Here is a 22,915-nt window from a genome sequence, read left to right as displayed (position 1 = left end):
CCCGCTGTACAAGATGGTGTACTGCAACGCCTCTTCATGTCATTATGAAGAGGTCACAGCCAGGGAAGGTGATTTGCTGCCCTCTGTTGTTTGAATAAAGTCATTATTGACCAATTTAGGTTTCAAATAGTTTGTAATCTTCCGACAAATAAAACGTTATTACAGACACTGGGTCCAGAAAAAAGAAAATGCATTACACATTTTACATTAAAGAGAAAGGCACAATAACTCCGTATTCAAATTGATATAAAAAACAGTATCTTTTTCAGACAACTTTTTTCTGCAGCTTCGTTTGGTAGCGTATATAACTAGTATGTTTGATAACCGAAAGATGGTTCATTTTCAGATACATGAAGTTGCTACATTTTTTTTACACGAGGTTCCTTAAGACTGTTTGTAGATTGTCGACTCTGCAACCACAAACATTGTACATGCGATACACCATTGAGGTCTTTTCGGGAATATTCTCATAGTGTCATTGCAATGTACTCGAAGTCAAAGTAAGCATGCATTTCTGTAGTTTTACCACACGAGTGCATCATAGAGTTGGTTTATATGCTAAAACATCATCACTACGTATGTGCACACACTACATTTCTTACGAATAAGAAGAATGAAACGTCAATATAGTCAGTGGATCTTTGTATATAGTATATTTGTTTATTTTCTGTAATTAGAGCCGTCAATCTGAACAACTTTCATTGTCTCAGATTTTCCATAGTTTGCCAGTCCGGATGTTTCCCAAACATTGTGCCAAACCATCAGCGCAAGAAACAATGACCGAACTTCAACCAAGAGGTTACAGCTGTATCCTTTCTGTCCCCTCTCAGAGTTCAAATTCAGGCTAAAGTTTGGCTGCAGCTGCACGGTTGGAATAAAAACTTGGCAGACTTTATCTCTCAAATTCTTTCGAAAGGAGGAAAAACTATATTTATGCTGCAACTCTCTTTTCTTAAATGCATGCATTAGTGATTAATTTCCTATGTATCCAGGAAGATTTCACCAGACACTGTAATTGATATCAATCTTACATTTAGCTAAAAAAAATCCCCAAAACAAATAAAAACGTATGTTACATAAGCTGCTTAAATAGAGTGATCCTGAGCACGAATTGTGTATACTTCATTGATGATATCACCAACTGCATACCTTTTGTCTTTCTAATCCTTATCTCCCAACATATCTATTTTCACCATATGTTAAAAAATACTACACCCAGCTTTAAAGTTTTTTTTTAGTTGTGAATCAACACATTTTCTTCAGTTAGCAAGAAATGTTGGAATGCAAGGTCTTGCCTCACACTTACCTATTATAGCTTCATTGCACAACCATAAAACCAAACAAAAAGATTGGTTGAGTGAAATAGACGAGTTGTTACCAGGCAACTACAGATCTGCACTATGAAGCCTATATAAATAATTTACCGTAAATGGTCAACACTATAAAAGTTTATGTAGAGTTCACTGCTCGACATTAAGTGTGAAATTAAATCCTTAGAAATGGAAGGAATACAAACCCTTTTGAAAGTCATGATACCTACAGGCAGAGGGATTCACGTCAATAAACAATGAAGTCGCCATAAACAGGCCTGAGAAAATGTATAAGGTTGCACAGTATATAAGTGATGCCATAAACAGGTTGTACTTACACAGTAAAGTCTTTATTATCCAAACATATGTTAGCCTGTTATCACTAGTTGCAGTATGATATGTATCGATAAGGAAAAGGCACATCATAAAGCTTTTTTAAACACAGCGGTGGCAGTGGAGACAACAGCTGGGTAATACTTGTGTCTCTGGCTCAGGGATGGCAGTCTCCTCGGTAATTTACATTTAAAGTGATTAAACAGTCTGATCATTAGCACATAAATGTACTTTCAATTATACATTAAATTACCCTGTAGCCAATTCATTCTACAGATTCCCACCACCAGAATCAGGTAGTAGGATGTTCACAAAGGCACATAAATATTTTTTACATACTGTGACAATACCAAAATAATATTCATTTAATTTGTACAGAGCCAATATAAAACTGTAGGAATATAAACAATAACCAACCTTCATATAGGACTGAATTCTCATAGGTCTGTGACTAACATAAGTTGACGTCATTCAGCATGAACAAAGAAACATAATCCTTCAGTACATTATTTACAAAATACTTTCAGAGTATTAGATTATTTACACCCTACAACAAGCCACATTTTATTATCTAGAATAGTGCTACATGAGAACATGGGCTCAAAAGCTACACAAGACTTTTTGCATGTCACTTACAGTTACCTTTAGAAGATAACCAGCAGTGAAATAGGAATGAATACATTTGAGTTTTAAAGAAAATGTTCATTATTTTTGGAAAATTAAACGTATTTGATAATTTGCCAATAGTTAGAAGAGAGAGTCTATACCACTGTCTGTATGATTAATGTATAACTGCAGTTAACTTAGCTTTAACAAAAGTAATATATTACTGTACAGTAATTGCAGTTACATAGAGCCTAGCTTAGCATAAAGACTGAACATGTGGGGGTTTGGGACTGCACTATTTCGGTCACTGACTCTAGTCCCCACAGTTGTTCCACAATCCAATGATTGGCAATTTAACAATTCAGTTAACTTCTTGCCCAAGCTATCTAAACACCCGTATAGTCTTTCACAATTCACAATATAAATGTATAAAAGACCTGGTAGAGAGATTTTGTTCCTTTTGTGCTAAGCTAGGCTAATTAGCTGCTTTCTTAGCTTCATAGTTACATTTCAAATGATGAGTGGTATCAATCTTCTAGTTCACCAACATATCAAACTGTGACTTCAAGATCTATCTATGTTTATCTTTGCTGTTATTTCCATAAGTTTCATGAACGGTGTATAAACCTGAGGTGCTCGTGATCTTGGTCGAGAGGACGGGGAAGAAGTGGATTCTTCAGGATTTGATCTTGTGTCTGTGTTTGATTTTGCATCCACCTCATCTATCCCGGACTGGACAGGACTACCAGCAAGCTCAGATTCAGACGGGTGGGAGTAGCTTAACGTCCCACTCGGTACAGAGGAGTTGGCATGCAGGTAACGGCTGTATTGAACAGGAGTGTACCTCAGTAAACTGGAGTCTAGCCTACTGGGTGGAGGGTTATTAGATCTGAACGTCCTGGGTTGGGTGGGTGTTAAAAGGGAGTGGAATGGACTTTGAATGGGGGATGAGGGAGATGAAGGTTCCATGGAGGGTGAAGATTGTGTCGAGGAGGACGGTTGTGTCAAAGTTGGAGGTAAAGCAGGGGATGAAGGTTGTATCGGGGGTGGAGAGTGTGAGGGAAACACTGGTAGAGTGGGTGATGGAGGTTTCATTGCAGGAGATGGTTGAACAGGTGGTGGTTGTTGTATGGGATGTAGATTAGTTGCTTCATAGTTAACAGGAGGTTCAACATCATGCCTTTTTGTTTCACGTCTGCAGATGCACAGTCAGACATCAAAGAGTGAGAAATCACCCCCAAATGAAGCACCAAATTTAGCCAGACGCTATTAAAACATGTTTTTTTATTTTACAGTTCTTCTTACCCGGGGAGCAGATCGCACCCTACCCCTATCTCCTTGCTTTCCAAAACCACTCTTGGCCTATTCTGTGTAGACATAAAATACTTCAGCTTGTCTTCTAATTCATTATTCTGGGAAAAGGAAAACAGGAAACAACACTGTCAGGTCAGGTACATGCAAAGGATGGCAGTCACTTTACATGTGAAAGTGACTACATAGGTGCAGTGACATGAGGAAACCACACAGACATTGCTGAAAGTTGAGCATTTAGATTTCTCAGCAACCCAGACGATCATCTTTACCGTAGTCATGCAGTAGATTACCACGCCACACCAAACTAAAGCACACAGTTAACACACAATGAAGCATCTGTCCTACCCTTTATATAAACAATCTTTGGCCTTACCTCACACTCTACTATCGCGATTCTGTCCAGAAGCTCTGAGATGAACATATCCTTCTGAGCCACTTGAGCTCGCAGCGATTCAACCTAAACAAAATGGAGAATGGAAACAATGATTATGTATTTTCAGTCAGCTCATATTCATTCACAATGCATTTATTATTGGAAATGTGTATGCTGGTTGGCAGACAAATCTAACATTGATGCATGTCCGTGTGATCGGCTGTGCAACCAAGACTTTCTATGTTACAGTAGCAATTTATAGGAATGTACGGTGAGGTGTACTAATTAAACACTATTCCTATTTTCCCCAAAAAATGCTAGATACATTATGATACTTAATGAGGAATAACTTTTTGGAAACCCAACTGTGTTATGAACTCAATTTAAGAATTGTCAGTTGAGATAATAAAAATAAATCTTAATCACCAACTCTTTACCTTTAGATCATGAGTGTATAACTGAGTCAGTGTGCCACCCCACCCTTCACTGAATCTGGGTTGTATTAGGTTTTATATTCATTGTGTGCATTGAAATCATCCATACGCTGCTTGGTAAACAAATGTCTTCTTCTTGAACCGATTTATCTCATCCACGCCCATTATTCAAGTAGGACAGAAGACCTGAACAGTATTCACACACAAATTCACAGATAAATAAACCCTCCCCACCTCCTCGATCATTCCTTTGACTTTTCTCTGCTGGCAGAACACCATGTCATTCAAGTGTTTGATTCTCTCACGGAGATCTGCAGATTCAGATTGCAGCTGTTTTGACCTAGACAGAAACGAGCAATGGGTTAAACTCCAATTTATATTAACTTTATGGTGAGAGAGGGTTAATATCAAATATTACAAACGATAATGCACTAATTCAGGTCATGAATCAAGTGTTTGCACTGCACTGCCAAAACAAGATGGATTTTTTAAAGCATGAAAGTTTTTTTTTTAACTTGTAAATAGTCTATCACAACTTTAGGTCCTCCTATTATCTATTCTTAGGATTTCTACTTTTTCACCTGACATATGACTTAAACATGTTTAGATCCGACTCAAGAACAACCTGGTACTTGCTTCTGATTGTTAAAAGTTAAAGTTGAGTTAAGTCATTTTTGTCATATTGGTGTTTGTTTATGACGACAATGTTTTTATACCTTTTGGCGACAGTTGCATCAGTTTCGTCTGTGAGCTCCATCAAGCGAAGACGCTGTTCACATTCCTGCAGCTTCTTTTCAAGTTGACTCTTTTCCTGTCAACAGTCATTTTCAAGTTACACTATCTGCAGTAATTGTAGGTTGATTTTTGTCTGTAGAAAAACTGCCTTACCTTCCCCATACAGTTAAGTAGACGCTCCAATTCAACGATTCTCTGGTCCCTGTCAGCAATCTTGGCTCCTGCAATCCTGATGTTTGACTCCGCTTCCTCCAGTCTCCTGATGTACTCATCGAGTTGGGTCTGTGTGAACAGCAATACATTTTGATTTAGATGGTGTACTTGAATGATGATAAACAATGAAGTATCTACTTTTTTATCAGTCAGGTTGATTTCACTTTGGAGAACAATTATCAGTCGTTCGTAATATTTGTAAACTGTGCCAAGTTCAAAAACATTTGAGGTCACTATTCATCCTGTTCACATTAGTTTCTATTGGCACTGAAACAGCATTTTGATAAGTTAGTGAATGTAAGGAATGCAGACCTGTAGGTTTTCAATCTCCTCCCTGTGTTTCCGTTGTTCATTCTGCAGCTTCTCCTCATACTCCTGCTGAAGCTTTGCCGAAAGCTCCTGCAGTGCCTGATTGTTGGCCTCCTGTGCAGACTCCACCTGGACAATTACAGCAGAGCGAAAATAAGGCTGATTATTTCATATTGATTCTAGAATGGAAGATGCAGCTGTGTTAGTTCGCTGAAGTGAGATAGTCTTTCAGTAAATCTTGTAGTGCTCTTTTTTTGTTTGTAGTAATTATTTTAAACAATAGTTATTTCCCTCTAAATTGTTATTAACGCATTACACCATTTTATTATTGACACCTGTCACACTAGCTGAATAACAAGTACTGTATCTCTATGAATGTGCCAGAGCAGGTCTTTCTGCTGGAGTGTTTTGAGCTTTGTGAAAGAGATGTGTGATTACCTGCAGCCTTAAAGTCTGGTTTTCAACCTGCGTGGCCTCCAGCTCCTTCTCCTTCTCTCTGAGTTGTTCTTGTGTTTTTTCACAGGTTCTGCGCAAACTCTTCACATCGTCTCTTGAGTCCACTCTTCTCTGACAGTTCTCCAGAAGAGATTTCTGCAAAGGAAACTTTTATTTATCAAGCTAGCTTTTTCTGTGATGACACACCGCTGTCAAGGAGCCCCTCTTCACAGACACTCAATGACATTGATTCATTACCTGCAGGCCAATGTTAGCAGATATAAGGGAGCTGTTCATCTGATCGAAGCTGTCCATGGCTGCCGTTCGGACCCTCACCTCGGACTCTAGACTCCTGCGATGTGAATTGGCAGCCTGCAGACACACGTCAGTCTCTATTTTCAGCTTTATTCACAGCTTGACATACTTGGAGTTTGATTAGGAAGTTTGGAGAAGTCACACAGTGTTACATAATTCATTACCCTGATTTCCTGTGTAAGACTCTGCATTGATTGCTGCATTCCTCCGAACTGTCCATACATTCGCTCTCTCACCTTCTCTAAAGAATCCCTCACCTGTAAACAACACATACAGATATTGTACACACATATAGCTGCCTTGAACAGACATGTTTATCTGAAGGCCCGGCTTGCTTGTTGTGTTTGTTTCCACTCACCTCCCTGATGTACTTCATCTCATCCTGAAGGTGATTGACCGTCCACTCGCGCGCCATCACTTCCTGCTGTCTGTCCGAACCCGTCCTCTGCACTACGCCGTACACTTTGGGCCCATGATTCTGCAGCGAGGTCTCTGGCGCCCCATTGCTCATGTCTCCGTGCTGCTGAGGGAGACAGGATCTCAGCGGTCAGGTTTCTGTGGCCACCCTCCACTGAAGCTGACTTCTGCTGTCATTGTGTTTGTGTAATTGTGTGCTCGATTATCTGCACGCTTGCACTCTTTCAAGTTTATCACATGTTTGTGTCTGGATGCACATGCACACATGTACACTTGCTCAGGTATTTCTCGCACTACTACTGCTGAGCACTGAAACAGGAGGATGGGAACAAACAGCTAAAAAAAAGTGCAGGGTGTATTGAAGGTGTCATGTTTCTGCAACCCGGTACATGAGCTGCTGCCGTGTCTGCCTATTGTACCTCCAGCAGCCGGGCAACCGATGAAAACAGATGCCAACGAGCAGAGGAAAATTGAAGCCTTTTAAACAATGCAATAACTAAATAAAAAATGACAGTTATAGTCATGGGCACAGGGATTCAATTTCTTTAAATATTTTAGTCCTGCAGAGGCAAATGTTTTGCTTGAGAATTAGACAGAATCATCTGTTTATATACAGCTAGATAGATAAATAAAAATCTAATTTATTACAGTCATCTACACGCATCTGTTCATGTTGAATATCGATGTAATCATTATAATGACAGCCTGAAGGTACATGCACTGAAGCGTGTTTGTACAGAAGGACGTCAGTGACACACATGCGTAGGCAGTAGAAGTGTCACGCCTATTATTCATGTGTTGGATGTTGCTGTCTACCTGCGGAGGTGACTCCCTGCCAGCTGGCCTCCCTCTTTGGATCAGCCCATTCTTCTTCTTCCATGCCAATCTGACGTCCGACTCCTTCTCCGTCTACAGAAACAAACAAAAGCCGGTATTCAAGACTGCAGTTTGGAAAACTCACTTAATTTCAGGTGTGGACCCTGGAAGTTCAGATTATAATTTTGTGCAAACATTCCACAATACTGATACCTACTAATTAGCAAAGTTCCACATGTCAAATGTAGACAAGCTGCTCTTAGATAGATAGATAGATAGATAGATAGATAGATAGATAGATAGATAGATAGATAGATAGATAGATAGATAGATAGATAGATAGATAGATAGATAGATAGATAGATAGATAGATAGATAGATAGATAGATAGATAGATAGATAGATAGATAGATAGATAGATAGATAAATAGATAGATAGGTAGATAGATAGATAGATAGATAGATAGATAGCCCTAATATGCAAAGAAAGAGGCTTCTCTCTCCACATCTCTCAGAGATAAGAGTGAGATGGAACTCGAACAAAGGAGCCAGTGTTGTCTCGAGGACAGAGCCGAGCTTCACATTTCTCCACTGCTTCATCTACAGAGGACGTGCTGTTGAGAAATGGTGAAGGCCTGCTAATAGGCGGATGCGAATTCCAGCAGATGGGAGGGAAGAACAGCCGTCTTTATGTTTTAACAACACTGCAGAGAGGGCTCAGAATAACAATGTGCTGTCACTTCAGCCTTGAATTTCACAATGCCAATATTTGACAACACTTCAATGTTTACCTGCTTGGAGCTGAAACTGCAGGAATGTAATTTTGGAGGAAGGAACACACAGATTTAATTTTGTTTTGTTGCCTTAAGGAGCATGAACCCCTCACAGAAGTCGCCCACTGCAAGTATCATGTAAGCATGCAAAACCTCTATAAGGCACTCCATGGAAATAGTGCTGGTCACAGCATCATCAAACAATTTGTTATCCCCCTGTTATTCATATGACTGCGAGGGACTCGACTGATTGGATTAGCTCTTATTTCCAATGCAAATAATAAAGTTATATTTGAAGTCACAACACAAAGAACCTCTTATGTATGTAATTGGGCTGAATCATGTTCACGGTAATGGGGCTTTCAGCCATTGTGTCGATGAAATCCAATGATGTTGATGTAGAAACTTCTATATGTAGTAACTGTCTCTAAGTCCCATGTGCGTGAGTTTCATGTTGCAGTTTCGTTACATCTCATCTGGGTCATAGTCACTTGTTGGATTGTGCACATGATGTGTCAGGTTGCAGGATACACCCTTTCTCATTTATGGTGAATAACCACTTTACTAGTGTTTCTCCTGAAATTCAATATCTCTGCCAGAGGAAGCTTCCATCATTTCCTTCCTCTTAGATTAACTTCACGTCGTCCGTGTTTTTTTTTTGTTCCACAAAGTCCCAAAAGTAAACACTGAAAACCAAGCAACTGACCTACATTTGATTTTCCATCCAGATTACATCTAAGATCACACATTGAGCAACTTGAGAAGAAATGTGTTGGCTAATAAAAACACGTAGATGACCCATGTCAAATGAAAAAAATACAAACTGTACTGTTGAATCAAGCCTGCTCAACACTGTGCTGGTATTTAAATGCTGTTGCAACAACAACAGAGTTACATGTCACAGCAGTAACAGCAGCACCTGCACAGAGCCCTCAACGCTGCATATTGTCCACATGAAGAGAACACTGGGAGGAGAGTTTTTAAACTATTCAACCCTCATGCCCCCATTTAAAGTGCCTTCAAAATTACGTTTTTTTTTTTAGCTGTACGGCAGTTTATATGCACATTTTGCATTTGTTTGTTTAAGCAAATTAAATTAGATTTAAATTGAATGAAAAATTGACTTTTTCACCACACTTCTGTATCTTTTAGAAAGATACCATTTTAAATTTTGTACAAATATTTGTAATAAACAAACAAAATAAAACCTATTATTTATTGAGCTGTTAATGTGCTGGTAGGAATGTTTCTTTGGACAGAGCCATGCTAGCTGTTTCTACCTGTTTCCGGTCTTTGTGCTAACTGTTGAAAGAAGTGTATAAGTTAAGTTTTCATTATGTTATTATTCCTCAAAGGGCCTTTCTTACTATTGTGTTTTTAGTCTCTACATTTCCTCCTATAAATGTGAGTGCACCTTAGGCCTCATATGTTTGTAACAACAGTTGCTGTGCTGTAGGAGCTGCTGTTCAGGGAGAATGAGCTGCACAGTTGCAGGGGTGCAGAGTTATCGCCTTCACTAAACACACTCTGAAATACACGTCATCACCGAGCACATGTGTTTTTCTCTTCACTTGTGATCACTGTTGACCAGACTGTCCTATCACAGCAGTTCCAATAGTCATGGTCACACCCTCCAAAGGGAAGCACAATCAGAGATGGCAGCAACGTGCTATCAGTGGATAGTGTGTAGGTGTGGTTTCTAAACGAACACCAGACTCCCTGCCTGACCAAGGTTCATACAAATCCATGTTTCTTTAGTGATTCCACACTTTAAGGACCAAAAACCTTTTCAGTGCCAACAATAAGTTTAGTATCACAATCAGTTCTCACGCTGGCATCAGCCTCTGGAGCTGATCCTGGACGCAAACAAAGGCAGAGGCAGAGCCACCTACAGCAAACAGCCATGCAGCCTGTGGCATATACTCACAAGCATAATTCACTGTCACAATATGCAGATCAGAAACTGTCTAATAATGCTGTCTGGTAAGAACATGCAAATGCCCGTGCTATAATGGTTTAGTTAATAGAGTTTGAGTTCACAATGTCTCAGGTGTGATATAGTCTGTTCAGCAACTATTTCAAATATTTTTCTTTTGTATGGAATAGATTTACGACAGCTTTGAATTATATTTGAAACATCTGTGAGTGCATTATCACACCCTTCTGTCATGATTATGTAACTGGCCCAGATGATAAATCTCAGTGGCTATAACATATTGCTTTGATGTGTGTGTAGTATTGAACTCAATTCCTTGAGCATTAAATGTCTACATAGGGCTATCATGAAGACCTTCAGACATAATGTAGCTTGTTATAATGTAGTCTCACTTGAATGAATAAAGTATAAAGCTTACTGTTTCTGAGTTTGCTGTTGTTGGCTCCTTGTTTCCATCATGTCCCGCATGTAGAGTTAACCTGAGGCGTCTGATCCTCCTCTGAGAAAAACAAACAGACAAAAAACAAACAAATGATTTGCTGCACGCAAATACATGTTTGCAATATGTCATAGTAACTGGGGGGAGGAAGTAGAAGGGTTCACACTGTAACTGAAGCATTGAAATGGCTGACAAACCTCTCAGACCTCAACGGTCCACAACAGTGGGTTTATTTATAGTCAATGGCATCAGAGCAGCAAGCAAAGTTTATGTAAATGCTACGAAACTGAGCTTAGTGACACATTTTAATTTTTACAACACAGTGAGTGCTTTATATAGTTGTGCAACAAACAAACAAACTAGATAGATAGGATAGAAAATATAAAACATATTTTTATTTAAAAAAAAACTGCTTTTCTGCACTAATGAAACAATATCAGGTTGAGTTTACTAATTTACAAGAGGTTCTTTCTTCAGTACAAAACAATGGGAATAGGTTTTATAGGCTGGTTTAATACAAAGGCCGGTTTTATCAGAGAGCTGTTTAAATAAACATGACAGCCATGTCTCCTGCAAACCCAGCTCCCATTACACGCTCTTATAAATGAACACATCCTATCACAAACATTAGCTTTCCGATGATCCGGGAACAGAAAATGTTTGCTTGGATTGAGAAAGTTAATCTCACTGTATACAGACAAGAAACAAGGCTGCACAAACAGCAGCAGAAGACAGAAGAGGGAGGGGGAGATCACTCAACTTTTAAACTGTTGCAAAACACACAGAAAAAGGGAGAGAGAGAAGGGAAAGACAGAGGGAGAGTTTCAGTGTTCTTACTTCTCTGGGACTTCTTACCTCACTTGAAAAGTCTTCAGAGTCCTCTGTTGTTGTGGTAATGGTGGAAACAGATCGTCCTGAGCCGTAGCGAAGCATATCTCCTCTTCTGTCCACTCCTCGTTTCTCTTCCTCTGCCTCTCTGGACCTCCTCCCACCCTTCCTTTCGCTGCTCTTTCCTGAGTACTGCTCAGACTCTCAGAGCGACCATCTGCCCCTGGCTCCAGCCAGCTAGAGTAGAGGAGGGAAATTCCCGTCTGTAAAGTCTGGTTGTGGTGGTGGTGTTGGGGGTCCACAGGATTCTGAGCCTTCCTCTCTGTCAGTGAAATAATCAGTTCAACACTCACCAACACAAACACAACTTTGTCATTGTCTTAATTCCAGCCAGACTGCTTTAAACTCCACCTGGTTGACAGGCTTGTCAGTCACTCAGCAACCTGCCTCTCTCTCTCTCTGTATGTATGTGTGTGTGTGTGTGTGTGTGTGTGTGTGTGTGTGTGTGTGTGTGTGTGTGTGTGTGTGTGTGTGTGTGTGTGTGTGTGTGTGTGTGTGTGTGTGTGTGTGTGTGTGTGTGTGTGTCTCTCTCTCTCTATTAGTCTCTCTCTCTCTGTGTCTCTGCATTCCCATCAGACCTGTCGGGCCACATTTCAGCTGCCTACCTAGTGTGTTCCTCCTGCCCTGTACAGGGCGGGTCCTCTTACCTGAGACAGGTGGAGTACTTCTTATCAACAGAAGTGGCTAAAAGGAGGAGCTGGCTATTAATGTGGTGCTTCACACTAAAGGAGATTGACAGTATCCCTCTGTCTTACAGTGACAGCAGAATTATATTAGTCCTATTAATGCTCTCGTAAAATATATCCTGACTTAATAATGTTGGTATATTGGAGGTACATTTATTAAAACTTTGGAAAGTAACAAAGTATTTTGTTTCACATTTGAGGTACTGGAGTATTTAAAGTTTCTCCTACTTCTTACTTAACGTCTACCATATTTCAGAGGAAACGGTACTCCACGAAAAAATGTTGATAGTTACGGTTCACTTTTCAGATTAGGATTTTAAACACACATGATAACCCCATATTATAAAACGTATTAACAAATGAAAACATGCAACCATAAATAAAGCACTTAAACTTAGCTCCATCTTGACCAAAAAAGTACTAATTCATATAAATGCATCAATACAATGAAATTTAAACTGCAGGGATCCTCATGAATACCGAGAACTTTTTTGGCACTTTAAGTTCATGTTGTTGCTAATACTTGTTTTACTTGTGTCAACTTTTATTTATAAGGGAGTATTTCATTAGTGTGGTATTGGTACTTTTACAGTACTTTTAAGTAAATGATTCCTCCAGTAGTGCCGCTGTGAATAAAATGTCTTCTGTGAATAAAATTTAATGGTTTATATTAACGGTAGTGGAGGCATTTTGTCGAACAGGAATTGTTTCAGCCAATATATTAATGATGCTGTTGATAGTGGATAGTGATGAAAAGGCAATCATTATTTTTTTATGTTATTGTTATACCTTTTGCTTAAACATTACTCCTTTACTTGGTTTCACACAGTACATTTACACTCATTACCTTATACTTACTCATAGGAACAGAAAGACAACCACCAGACAACCAGATCACATTCCTGGTTTAAATGGCCTGCAGTCACTCCCTTTTAAATAGAAACTAGAGAAAAACTAACGTCACAGAGGAAAAGGAGCGTCAAGTTTAAAGAGAAAAGTTGCCATGCAAAAGCTTGTTAGGTCACTCATTAGTTTTGGTGTTAGCTGATGTCAAAAGATATAAGTAAATATGAAAAGAAACATTTTCAGAGCAACATAAGAGCTATTTCTACAAGCCTCATCGGTTAATCAGTAACTGGACTTCAAACAAATAGTGTTTCTTTACTTATGCAATCAGTGAGCCGCTCACTCCTCCAGGCCTCTTTGCAGGACCAATGTCATGTGGAAATCTATGTGGAAGTCTGCTCCCTTAAACAACAGACAAATTAACTTCCACATCGTGATTGCACTCTTATTTGTTTCCGATCAGATCTCAAAGCAGCATCAGATCAATCCAACGGGAACAAATGTATGTCGACTTTACTTATGCCAATAAGCACATAAGCAACCTGTTATGGAAGATAACTAAGTACATTTACTCAAGTACCGGGGTACAAAGGTGCTTGTACTACTTGAGTATTTTCCGTTCCATTCACTTTTACTCAACCTCAATTCAGAGGGGAAATATTGTAAATGTAAGTCCACTTCAGGTATTTAACAGCTGTAGTTACCTTCACAGAAAACAAATGATGAGCTTTCCAAGCCTCTCTGAGAAGCATGAGGGCCTTAAGGTTTAAAGTTGCATGTATAGTTTGATACTGCATCCACGGTACAGTAAAGATATTCTCCCGTGTGTGCGAGCAGTTTTTTGAGTAGGATTATGATGTTGAAACTAACAACAAAAGCTGTTGTCTGTTAAGCATTCCTGCAGTGAGTGAATCTGTGATGAAATGCTACAGCTTCACAATGCTGCTCTGTTTTCAGAAATGTGTGGCAATCTTAAACAACTGACAGATCATACTTGCATGGATTTTAGGGTTGTTCAAAAATAGCATCGAGACATTAGTCCACTTTGGAGCGTGATAATTTACATTTATACTTTAAAAACAAATGTGTACTCTTTAATGGATAGGTCTGTTCTAAAACAATAACACATTCTCTGAGTTATTGGTTGTCTTGTCCATACTGTCTGCAAAGAAATTCTGGAAGCAATTTATTATGTAATTTATAGAAAACAGTCTTTAACCTTTGTGAAAATGACTTCTAAACTCAAGCTATAATAAAGCTTTAGCCAAAGTAACAGCATTTTCTTCTCTGTATATCCACAAACACAGTTTTCTTGCTAAGCAGAGGGGTGGGACAGTATCAAAATGAGGTAATTATGTACTTGAAATAAGAGTGAATTTAAGGCTATCACTTCTTGAGTTGTGTAACTGCTGAAGCCTTATTATCTTTGGCTAAACGGTTATTTGCACAAAATGAGGACAGGATTTAAAGTATTAGGAATAACTAGGGTGTAGATGAGAGCAATATATTTTAGCTATGGGAACGCTCAGTGCCAAAATAAAAGGAAAGGCTGACAGCTTTATAGACCGTAGCCTTCGCTTAATTATTTGATCAGTGAAATCATCTAAAGGGGAGGGCATGTTGGACTGGCTAGTTGTTGATGTTTCAAATTAGTGGATATAGTGGAGTGGATATAGATCATAGTAGATGGGGGGTAATGCCCTTTAAAAACATTACTGTGTAAGGGATTAAGTATTCCCCTCTGTTATATTGTTTAGTTTAGTCCTATGACTATTGATAATTTGACAATGTTGTGTTGAACATTTCAAGAATACATTCACAACAATGTAAATAATCCGAAACTAATCTGATGATCAGTGATCTGTCAGGTTATCTATTCTAGATCTATGGATCAATGTTCTTGTCTGGAAGAATCAACTAAGAAGTCTTTATAGTATTCAACATAATTGATTGAAAACAAACGCTTCCTTTGTTACCTTGTAGAAATTGACTCGTCTGTGTTGGAGACACGTGACATGAGTCAAACATTTAAACTATGTGTTGATCATAAAAGAGTTGAGACACATGACAGTGACTCCAAACAAACAAACAAACAAACAAACTGAAATCAGGTTCGTCCTGCTACTCTGGGGTATTCCTAGCTTGAGGCGTCCAACGAATGTTTACCTTGGTATTATTGTAGAAATCCCGAGAAGTCCTAGTAGTACTCAATACAAAACTCAACTAAATGTTGTGTGAAGTCGAAATTTAGCGGGAAAACAAGTCAGACCACATCATGTAAAGGTCGTCTAACTCTATGCACTACATTCTAAAAATAAACACAAATATCGTAAACTTCGTCATGCAGGTGGCAGTATATGGGTTTTGCGTAGGTAGTCTGAGTGGCTGGGAGACTTCCCCTTTTGTGTTCCACTGGGTCTGCAGAGGTCTGACAGCTCGGTCTGCTGATAAAAACCAGACTCGACTCCCACTAGAAACCATTAACTGTATCGTCACCACTTCATTAATGCGCATATCCGTGGAAATGTAAAGACACGGTAACAGGCATGCCTACCCATTAAAAGTGGCCAGTTTTTGCACTCAATTAAGAAAATGTAACTTCAACACAGTTTACTTAGCAAATAAGGTGCTCATCTATATTATTTGTATTAGTCATACCGTAGACATGTCTAGGAGGCTATTTGGTGTTAAGTATTTTGCCCAAGGACCCCTCGACACTTCAACTGTGACGATGAAAAACTATAAAACCTGGTAGGCTAACATTATCACAGCTAGGGGGCAGCATGACTCTGTGACATTTTTAACACACAATTAAGCCTTTATTTTTGGTCCACCTCCACTTAAGTGCCAGAGATGTTTCTAGATGCCTGTAAGACTTGTTAAACGTGTACGTTTCCTATTTAAATTTGTGAAATAGAGAGCACCTTGTGAAAAAGCGTATCTTTTCTAACCCAATGCATGCTTAAGCTCCCACAGTTCCCTCACAGAGCTGACTCTGTCAGCTGTCTACCTCTTTATTTCTCAGCAGTCACTCTGGTTAAAGTCACTCAAGCACATAAAGGAATCCCAAGAATGATCACCTTGTTAAGGGTACACAACTTTCCCCTCTTAAGCCGTCCTGCCTGCAGCCCCCATTAGTTTACTGCTTGGCTTGACACAAAAGAAAGAGAGATAATGCTGTGGCACTCGAAAGGTTGATTTGTTTGTTCCTCACAGAAAGGCAGCAAATGAAGGTCATGCCCTGCCAACAATAGCCAGTCAGCCAGTGCGCATAAGAAAGTCCTGTATAATCTGCCCCCTTGTTCTGCTGTAGTCGGCTGTAGATACGAGTGTAAAAAGTTCTCAGACTGGGAAGTCTGCACCCCAGTTTTAACATTTGAAAGCATGAAACAAAAGTATATATATATATATTTTTTAATACTGATCAATCCTAAAAAGCCCTTTTTGATATCAGTAAAAAACAGATCTTGACAATGTGACCTAAATCAATTACAAATACAAACACTTTCAACTGTGTGCTGCAGCTCTACACCAGCAATCTGAGGTTTCTTTTCTACCCCAGAGACTGAAGGAGGTCAAAGCTCTGCAGTGAAAGGCGATAAGGAAACATATGCCTCATATGTTCCAGCAGGAAAAACACTGACCCACTGAGCACGAAATTAAAGATAAAGAGCTGCTATTGACACAGCTGCTTTGACCCCACACAGATTTTATCAGAGGATGAATGAAGTCAGTGTACAATGATTTCTAGACAGATCAAATTGTCTTAGTCAAACCGGCTTTACACATCTACTCTACTAGATTTCAGTGAAAAAAAAGAAAAACAGGTTAAAGTTCTCATCTCAAAAACATTCATTCACAAGTTGATATGTTTGATAAACACATACAAACAAATCTAACTCCACAAATCCTCCACCTCTTGTCAAAATTATTAATAACCGCTAAGTATTGTAGTTGATAAATATATTAATTGATTTTTAAATAGGGAACTTTAAATGGTAAAATGAATTGCAAATAATTATTCAACAAGCACAAAGCATGTGAGAGTAAGTGGAAGTAACTTTATTTGAGTCTCAGCAGGATTTATGAACAAACAATTGTGTACAGAGAGGTAGTGGCAGCAATTTGTCTCAATCCACTGTCCCTCCACAGGCGTCAGACATCAGCGCAGAGCCAACAGAGAGTGCAAATCATCACAGTGTAACAAAACAGCAAAGGTCAGTTTATCTTATCTGAAGAAATTCCCTCATTCACTTCAAGGAAAATTGAAGGACATTTACAAGGCATTGCAAGGCTTTACATGCACAGTGACTCGATTCCAACACAAACACATGTATTAGGTAAAAGAAAAAGACTTAAAACCGTTTCTTATTTCAACATCACCCCTTTTACGAGAGGAATCGGCCGAGAGAAAAGTTTAATCAAAGTTTTTCCAGTATAAGAATGTCTTCAGAAATGAATTGTTTGATATATGTTTAGTACTGCAACTGATGAAAAGTCAGATTCAGAATCAATAATCACAAAAAAGATAAAAGACAGTAAATTAAGATATCACATGATTGCATTAAGCAGGCTTTTCCAGTAGATGTGAAAGCAATACTGTGGTGTCACTTATATTTGGAGTAACATGTATGTAACAATTACAATAAATGTGTGTTTATAGTATTTTTTTGGAGCTAATATTTGTATCAAACCATATAAAACTGTATAAAAAAATGATGTGTACAAAGTCCCTCATTTACTGTTCCCTAAAACCTTCACTGAGCCAAGATTTTGTGTATTCAACCATGAATAAATAAAAATAAAAGAATCCTGGCACTGCTCACTTCATAAACTTGGATTTGATCTTCATTCATTAAAAAAGTGGATACATTTTGCCTAAACGATATACATATTAATATTCAGATACTGTATGTAAATTTAACATATTTGATAGGCATTACAAGTGAGGGTTAATCACCTCATTGTACACAAAGGCAGTACTGGTTGAGTTGTTTTACAGTGCAATAAAGAGTGCGTTTTCAAGTTTGCTAATGCTAGGATAATCATGTTTAATCCATTTGTAAAAAGAAGAAAAATCCACTATAATTAAAATGTACACAAGACTTACTGTGGGAATGTAAAATTACTAGTTTAACAGTATATACATTCAATTTCTATGGGACAGGTTCAAATATTAAATGTATAATTTCCTCCAATTTCACATCTGCTAAAATAATACTGAGTGAATTTATGGACACAGAGATTGTACCCAGAATGAATCACACATGTTTCCGTGTAACATTTATAGTTTCATTTACAAACAGCACATAAATCTCCAGCTGTTTGGTCCCACAGTGATGCATATAAAGCAGTGTTATCTTCCACCTCAGGGTGTGTTTATAAAGTGTAGGTGGACAGGATGTTGTCCTGACTATGGGAGCGCTTGTACCCCAGTGAGGAGCTGAAGTACGTCTCTCCGTCGGTGCTGATGTCGTCATCGTCATCATCATCGTCCAGAGTGTTGAGCAGCGGAGCGGAGTTGCTCTTACGCCTGGATGAGACAGAAAAATATAATTAGGACCCTGAAAATGTTTGTTGTGTCATTGTTTAAGCCTTCTCTAATTTTCCGTTTTCTACGGATGACACCTGGGCACATCAGAGATTGTTTTCATGCGTTTACCTGATCTCATTCCGCAGAGCTTTGAGCTGGCTCTGGAGCTGCTCGTTGGCCTCCTGCTGCTCGTCCAGGTCTCTCTGCAACTTCTTCTTGCTGTTCTCCAAACGATCAATCTCTTCCTCAGCCTCGTCCATCTGCCGCTTCAAGGCCTTTAGACGCAGATTTAACTTCACAAAGAATCAACACACACAGGGTTAAAAAGGGTTCAACAAAGATCAACAATATTTGTAGTAAATTGAGTTATATTGGGATGTGTTTTACATACCTGGTCCTTTTGATCTAGCATTGTGTTTTGTTCTTCTTCACTTTGCATCATCATCTCTTTTACTTTCCTCTCCAGCCTGCGGTTCACCAGCTGCAGGTTGGCACGTTCCCTGAAACACATCACCATACATCAGCATGCACACAAACAATGAAGCTTTTTATCTCTTAGTGCAGCACATCAGTCTAACTTGCATCCATCTCTGATCTCAAAGCTGGTCAGATTCTGTACAAGCTTGTAAACCCAGAGTTGGATTTTTCTTCTGAATAAGCATGATTTTATTTTGTTAACGAGACTGTGAGCCTCTCTGTTAAACTAAGCTTGGATAAAGACTCCTGATCAGCCCCGCTTAGCTATTTGCCTCTCGATTCCTGGAGGTCCATAGGATAATAACTATAAACACTTAACAGCCTATTATTGCGTCACACTATACCTAACATGTTGCCCCTTCATTTGCATTTATTAGTTTCTGACTATTTGAAAAACAGCCAATTCTTCCATACTACTGTATGACAGAAGTTTTTACCTAAATCACACACAAGAAGGGTATTCTATTTGAACCCAATTTTTTTCCCCACCCCCTGTAGAAACCCGCCTCAGAGTTCGAAAAGCTCAATCGGCCATTATAGTTGTGATCTACTTCCATTTCATGAAATCCAACATTGAAGGCTAAATCCCTCAGTGTCTAAGGACAAACTCTGAATCAGACACCTAGAACTCACTAACAACAAGGCAGGTTCAAACCTAGCCTAATGAACTATTTTTCAGTCATCTTCCCTACCTAATGCTTTCCTCTTCCATCTCCTCGACCAGAGTTCACCTCATCCCTGTTTTCCCCCCGGGAGCCTTCATCTCACCTTTCCTCGCCCTCCAGCCTCCCCTCCAGCTCCTGTATGCGATCCTCCAACTGGGCAACCAGGCCCTCTTTGTTGGACTTGTGGGAGCCCTCTAAATGAGCCACTCTGCTCTTCAGGTCTTTGGTCTACAGGGGTCACAAAGAGAGAGGTAGTGAGGCGCATAACTTGGCAGTAAAAGCAAGTTAAATGTACGTTTATATCATAAAATTGATGTAGCAAAAATATGAATTAGAATTGACGTGTGAAGGGATACAATCAAATGAACATATGAAGACATATGAATGAAATGAGTAGGTGCTTTGTTCTGAGTTTGTAGAGAAACACTGTGTGTAGTTGTTTTCCTGCAGCCAGGAGAGTGTGTACCTGTCTCTCCAGAGCCATCTTGTCACACTCCAGGTCCTGTCTGCTAGCCCTCTCCTGCAGGAGTTCATTTCTCATCTGCTCCACCTGTCAAGCCGAGTCCAGACACTGTCATCACTACATTCCCACACAGTCTGATGACAATTATTATCCGACACTGTCTGAGGCTCAGTAACAACGAAACCAGTCTGGCGCTTAGTGACTCATAACGCTAAACAATGGCCGTCGTATAGCTCAGTGGGTAGAGCAGGCGGCCATACTGGGGTTTGATCCCCATGCGGTGGACCAGGGTTCGAATCTGGGTCCCTTTGCCGCACGTCTTCCCCTCTGTCTCCCTGTTTCTGACCTGCACTATATTAAAAGGCACTGGTTGCCCAAAAAATTCTTTATTATTATTATTATTTTTTTAATAAAAAAAATAATGCTTAACAATAGAAGAGGTAACGCTAAAAGTGCCTCAGTTTATTGGTGAGCTGGATTTTCTTGTTTGGCTTGACACTCCACTTTTTGTTGAAGTATTAAGGCCACTGAGTGACAGGGTTGTAGTAAAGTTAGTCAAATCAATGACAGTAGTTTGTGTAAAGTAAATTTAGCTGCAAGCTTTCAAATGATAGAAGTTTATATTTGTTCTTATCATTTTTTTTTTGCCACCTAACCTTTTTTTGATGGTTTAGAAACCAATACTTAAGATAAGGGGGAAGAGAGGGGTCTATGAAAGGCCCAAAAGATAAGGCAAATATTTTATGTAAAGTATGTGATTATACAACATTAAACAATATAATATTTTTGTTGAATTGGTTATTGGTTTACTTGTTGATAGTCAAGTTTAATACCCTTCTTGTATCTGTACGGAGCAAATAATATAAAAGGATATAAAGCAATCACCACTAGCAGACTACATCAGCATAGCATAATAACTGCATACAGGGGAGAAATGGCTAGCCTTGCCCTTTCCAAAAGGTAAAAAAAATCCACATACCAATACCTCTAAACGTCACTAATTGCATGTTACATATATTTTGTAGAAAAACTGAAATAATTACAGTACAAGTTTGAGGTGCAATAAGGTTAAGTGAAGATGTTAAGATTTAGATACCTAGCTAACCGCTTACTCCAGTCTTTATGCTTAGCTAAGCTAACTGTATTTAATGGGCAGTTATCCGAGTGGTATAGATCTTCTTATCTAAGTCACACCAAGAAAGTGAATAAGCGTATATTTTAAAATGTCAAACTATTCCTTTAAAACTAATTTGTTGTCATCATATCTCCCCTCACTGAGATCTCAGAGAGGCCTTACTGCATGAACATGACTGCTCAGTGATAGCTTGCTTCAATGGAAGAGAGGTTGAAAAGAAATCGATACAGCGGTGATGGTTCTTTCTTTGTGAGAGGAGTTAGAATTGGTGATATTTTATGCCAATTAGTGTGTGACAGTGGGCTGCTCTGATGAACGATTGCCCCTATAACTGGTGCAGCCAGCACAGTGCTTGGGGGAGCTGAATCAGCAGACTGGAACATACAGCGAAACTAATCTGCTTTGTGAAAGACGGCAGGAGAGGAGAGGGGAGATTACTCTCATTTAGACAGGAGAGGAGCACCTGGTGCCAGGAGAGACGCAGGTGTTCTTCCTGCTGCCTCTGTTGCAACCCCACCACTCCTCCATCCCATAGCCATACATCCCCCTCTCCTCCCCACAGACAGAGCACACACACCAGCACATACCCACCCACAAGCACGTGTGTGTGTGTGTGTGTGTGTGTGTGTGTGTGTGTGTGTGTGTGTGTGTGTGTGTGTGTGTGTGTGTGTGTGTGTGTGTGTGTGTGTGCATTGAAACCACAAAGCACTAACACTCAACCTACTACACAAAGCTCAAGTGTTTCCTTGACAACCCGCCTCAGCCTCATGTTGAACCAGTGCTACTTTGTCACAGCGCCAATATTTTTTATCATGCCAGGATTTTTTAAAGAAAAAAAAAACATTTAAGGGGATTTTAAATACTTTACTCAACCACACTGAGCCTCTTTCAATTCACTTACATTTTGATTCAATCCCGTACTGAGATGAACCTGTAACCAGGCCTTACAAGGCCGTGTTTTGATCTTATATCACATTTAATGTCAAGGAAATGCAAAATCCTAAGTCTGACCACAAAACGCAATAAAGTGTTATTTCAAAAATTTGAGAACCAACATCCTCCCTCTGATTAGTAAGTACTCTCCCATAAAAACAACAATCGTAAAAAGTACTTTGTCTAAATCTCACTTCACAGTAGCTCCGTCAGCAGCTTTACCAGTGAGGAAGGAAAAGTGGGGCACTTGCTTTAGAAGGATATAAAAAACGGACTTAAAGTACAAGAATTGGATTTGTTCTCTAGATGAAGTTACTGAGCGTAATTTCCGAGTAAACTCTGCAACCTGAAAACTTGAGACATTTGGCAGCTTGCATATTTTGGCTCGAGCCACGCATTAAGAGGGGTCTTTTGTGACTGATGCATGAAAATTGGATAGGCACTCTTAGACCACGCGGGCAGGCCGCCAACCTGAATGATTACGCAAGATCCCCTTACAAATCACAGCAATAACCCAGCGTCCACTTTATC

At 39.3% G+C, this 22,915-nt stretch overlaps 2 protein-coding genes across 2 annotated transcripts in view; both read right to left on the bottom strand.

Annotated features, from left to right (window-relative positions):
* Positions 1-1,638: 1,638 nt before the first annotated feature.
* Positions 1,639-12,063, bottom strand: myzap (myocardial zonula adherens protein). The gene is given in 15 exon segments (XM_063881812.1): positions 1,639-2,852; positions 2,855-3,444; positions 3,555-3,661; positions 3,937-4,020; positions 4,605-4,710; positions 5,087-5,181; positions 5,259-5,387; positions 5,631-5,756; positions 6,066-6,218; positions 6,321-6,434; positions 6,542-6,634; positions 6,736-6,900; positions 7,611-7,703; positions 10,738-10,818; positions 11,614-12,063. Coding segments are annotated over 15 exon segments (2,046 nt in total). The 5' UTR covers positions 11,692-12,063; the 3' UTR covers positions 1,639-2,820.
* Positions 12,064-17,219: 5,156 nt separating this feature from the next.
* The window catches only part of cgnl1 (cingulin-like 1), a 30,534-nt gene continuing 24,838 nt past the window's right edge, over positions 17,220-22,915 (bottom strand). The window contains exons 15-19 of the mRNA XM_063881664.1: positions 20,320-20,403; positions 19,957-20,081; positions 19,103-19,211; positions 18,841-19,004; positions 17,220-18,711 (exon numbers count right to left, since the gene is read on the bottom strand). Of these exons, the coding sequence (XP_063737734.1) occupies positions 18,558-18,711; positions 18,841-19,004; positions 19,103-19,211; positions 19,957-20,081; positions 20,320-20,403 (636 nt within the window). The 3' untranslated portion in view covers positions 17,220-18,557. The remainder of the gene's footprint in view (positions 18,712-18,840; positions 19,005-19,102; positions 19,212-19,956; positions 20,082-20,319; positions 20,404-22,915) is intronic.

This window comes from Eleginops maclovinus, chromosome 4, assembly GCF_036324505.1.
Source record: "Eleginops maclovinus isolate JMC-PN-2008 ecotype Puerto Natales chromosome 4, JC_Emac_rtc_rv5, whole genome shotgun sequence".
Lineage (NCBI taxonomy): Eukaryota > Metazoa > Chordata > Actinopteri > Perciformes > Eleginopidae > Eleginops > Eleginops maclovinus.
This window is presented reverse-complemented; position numbering and strand designations above follow the sequence as displayed.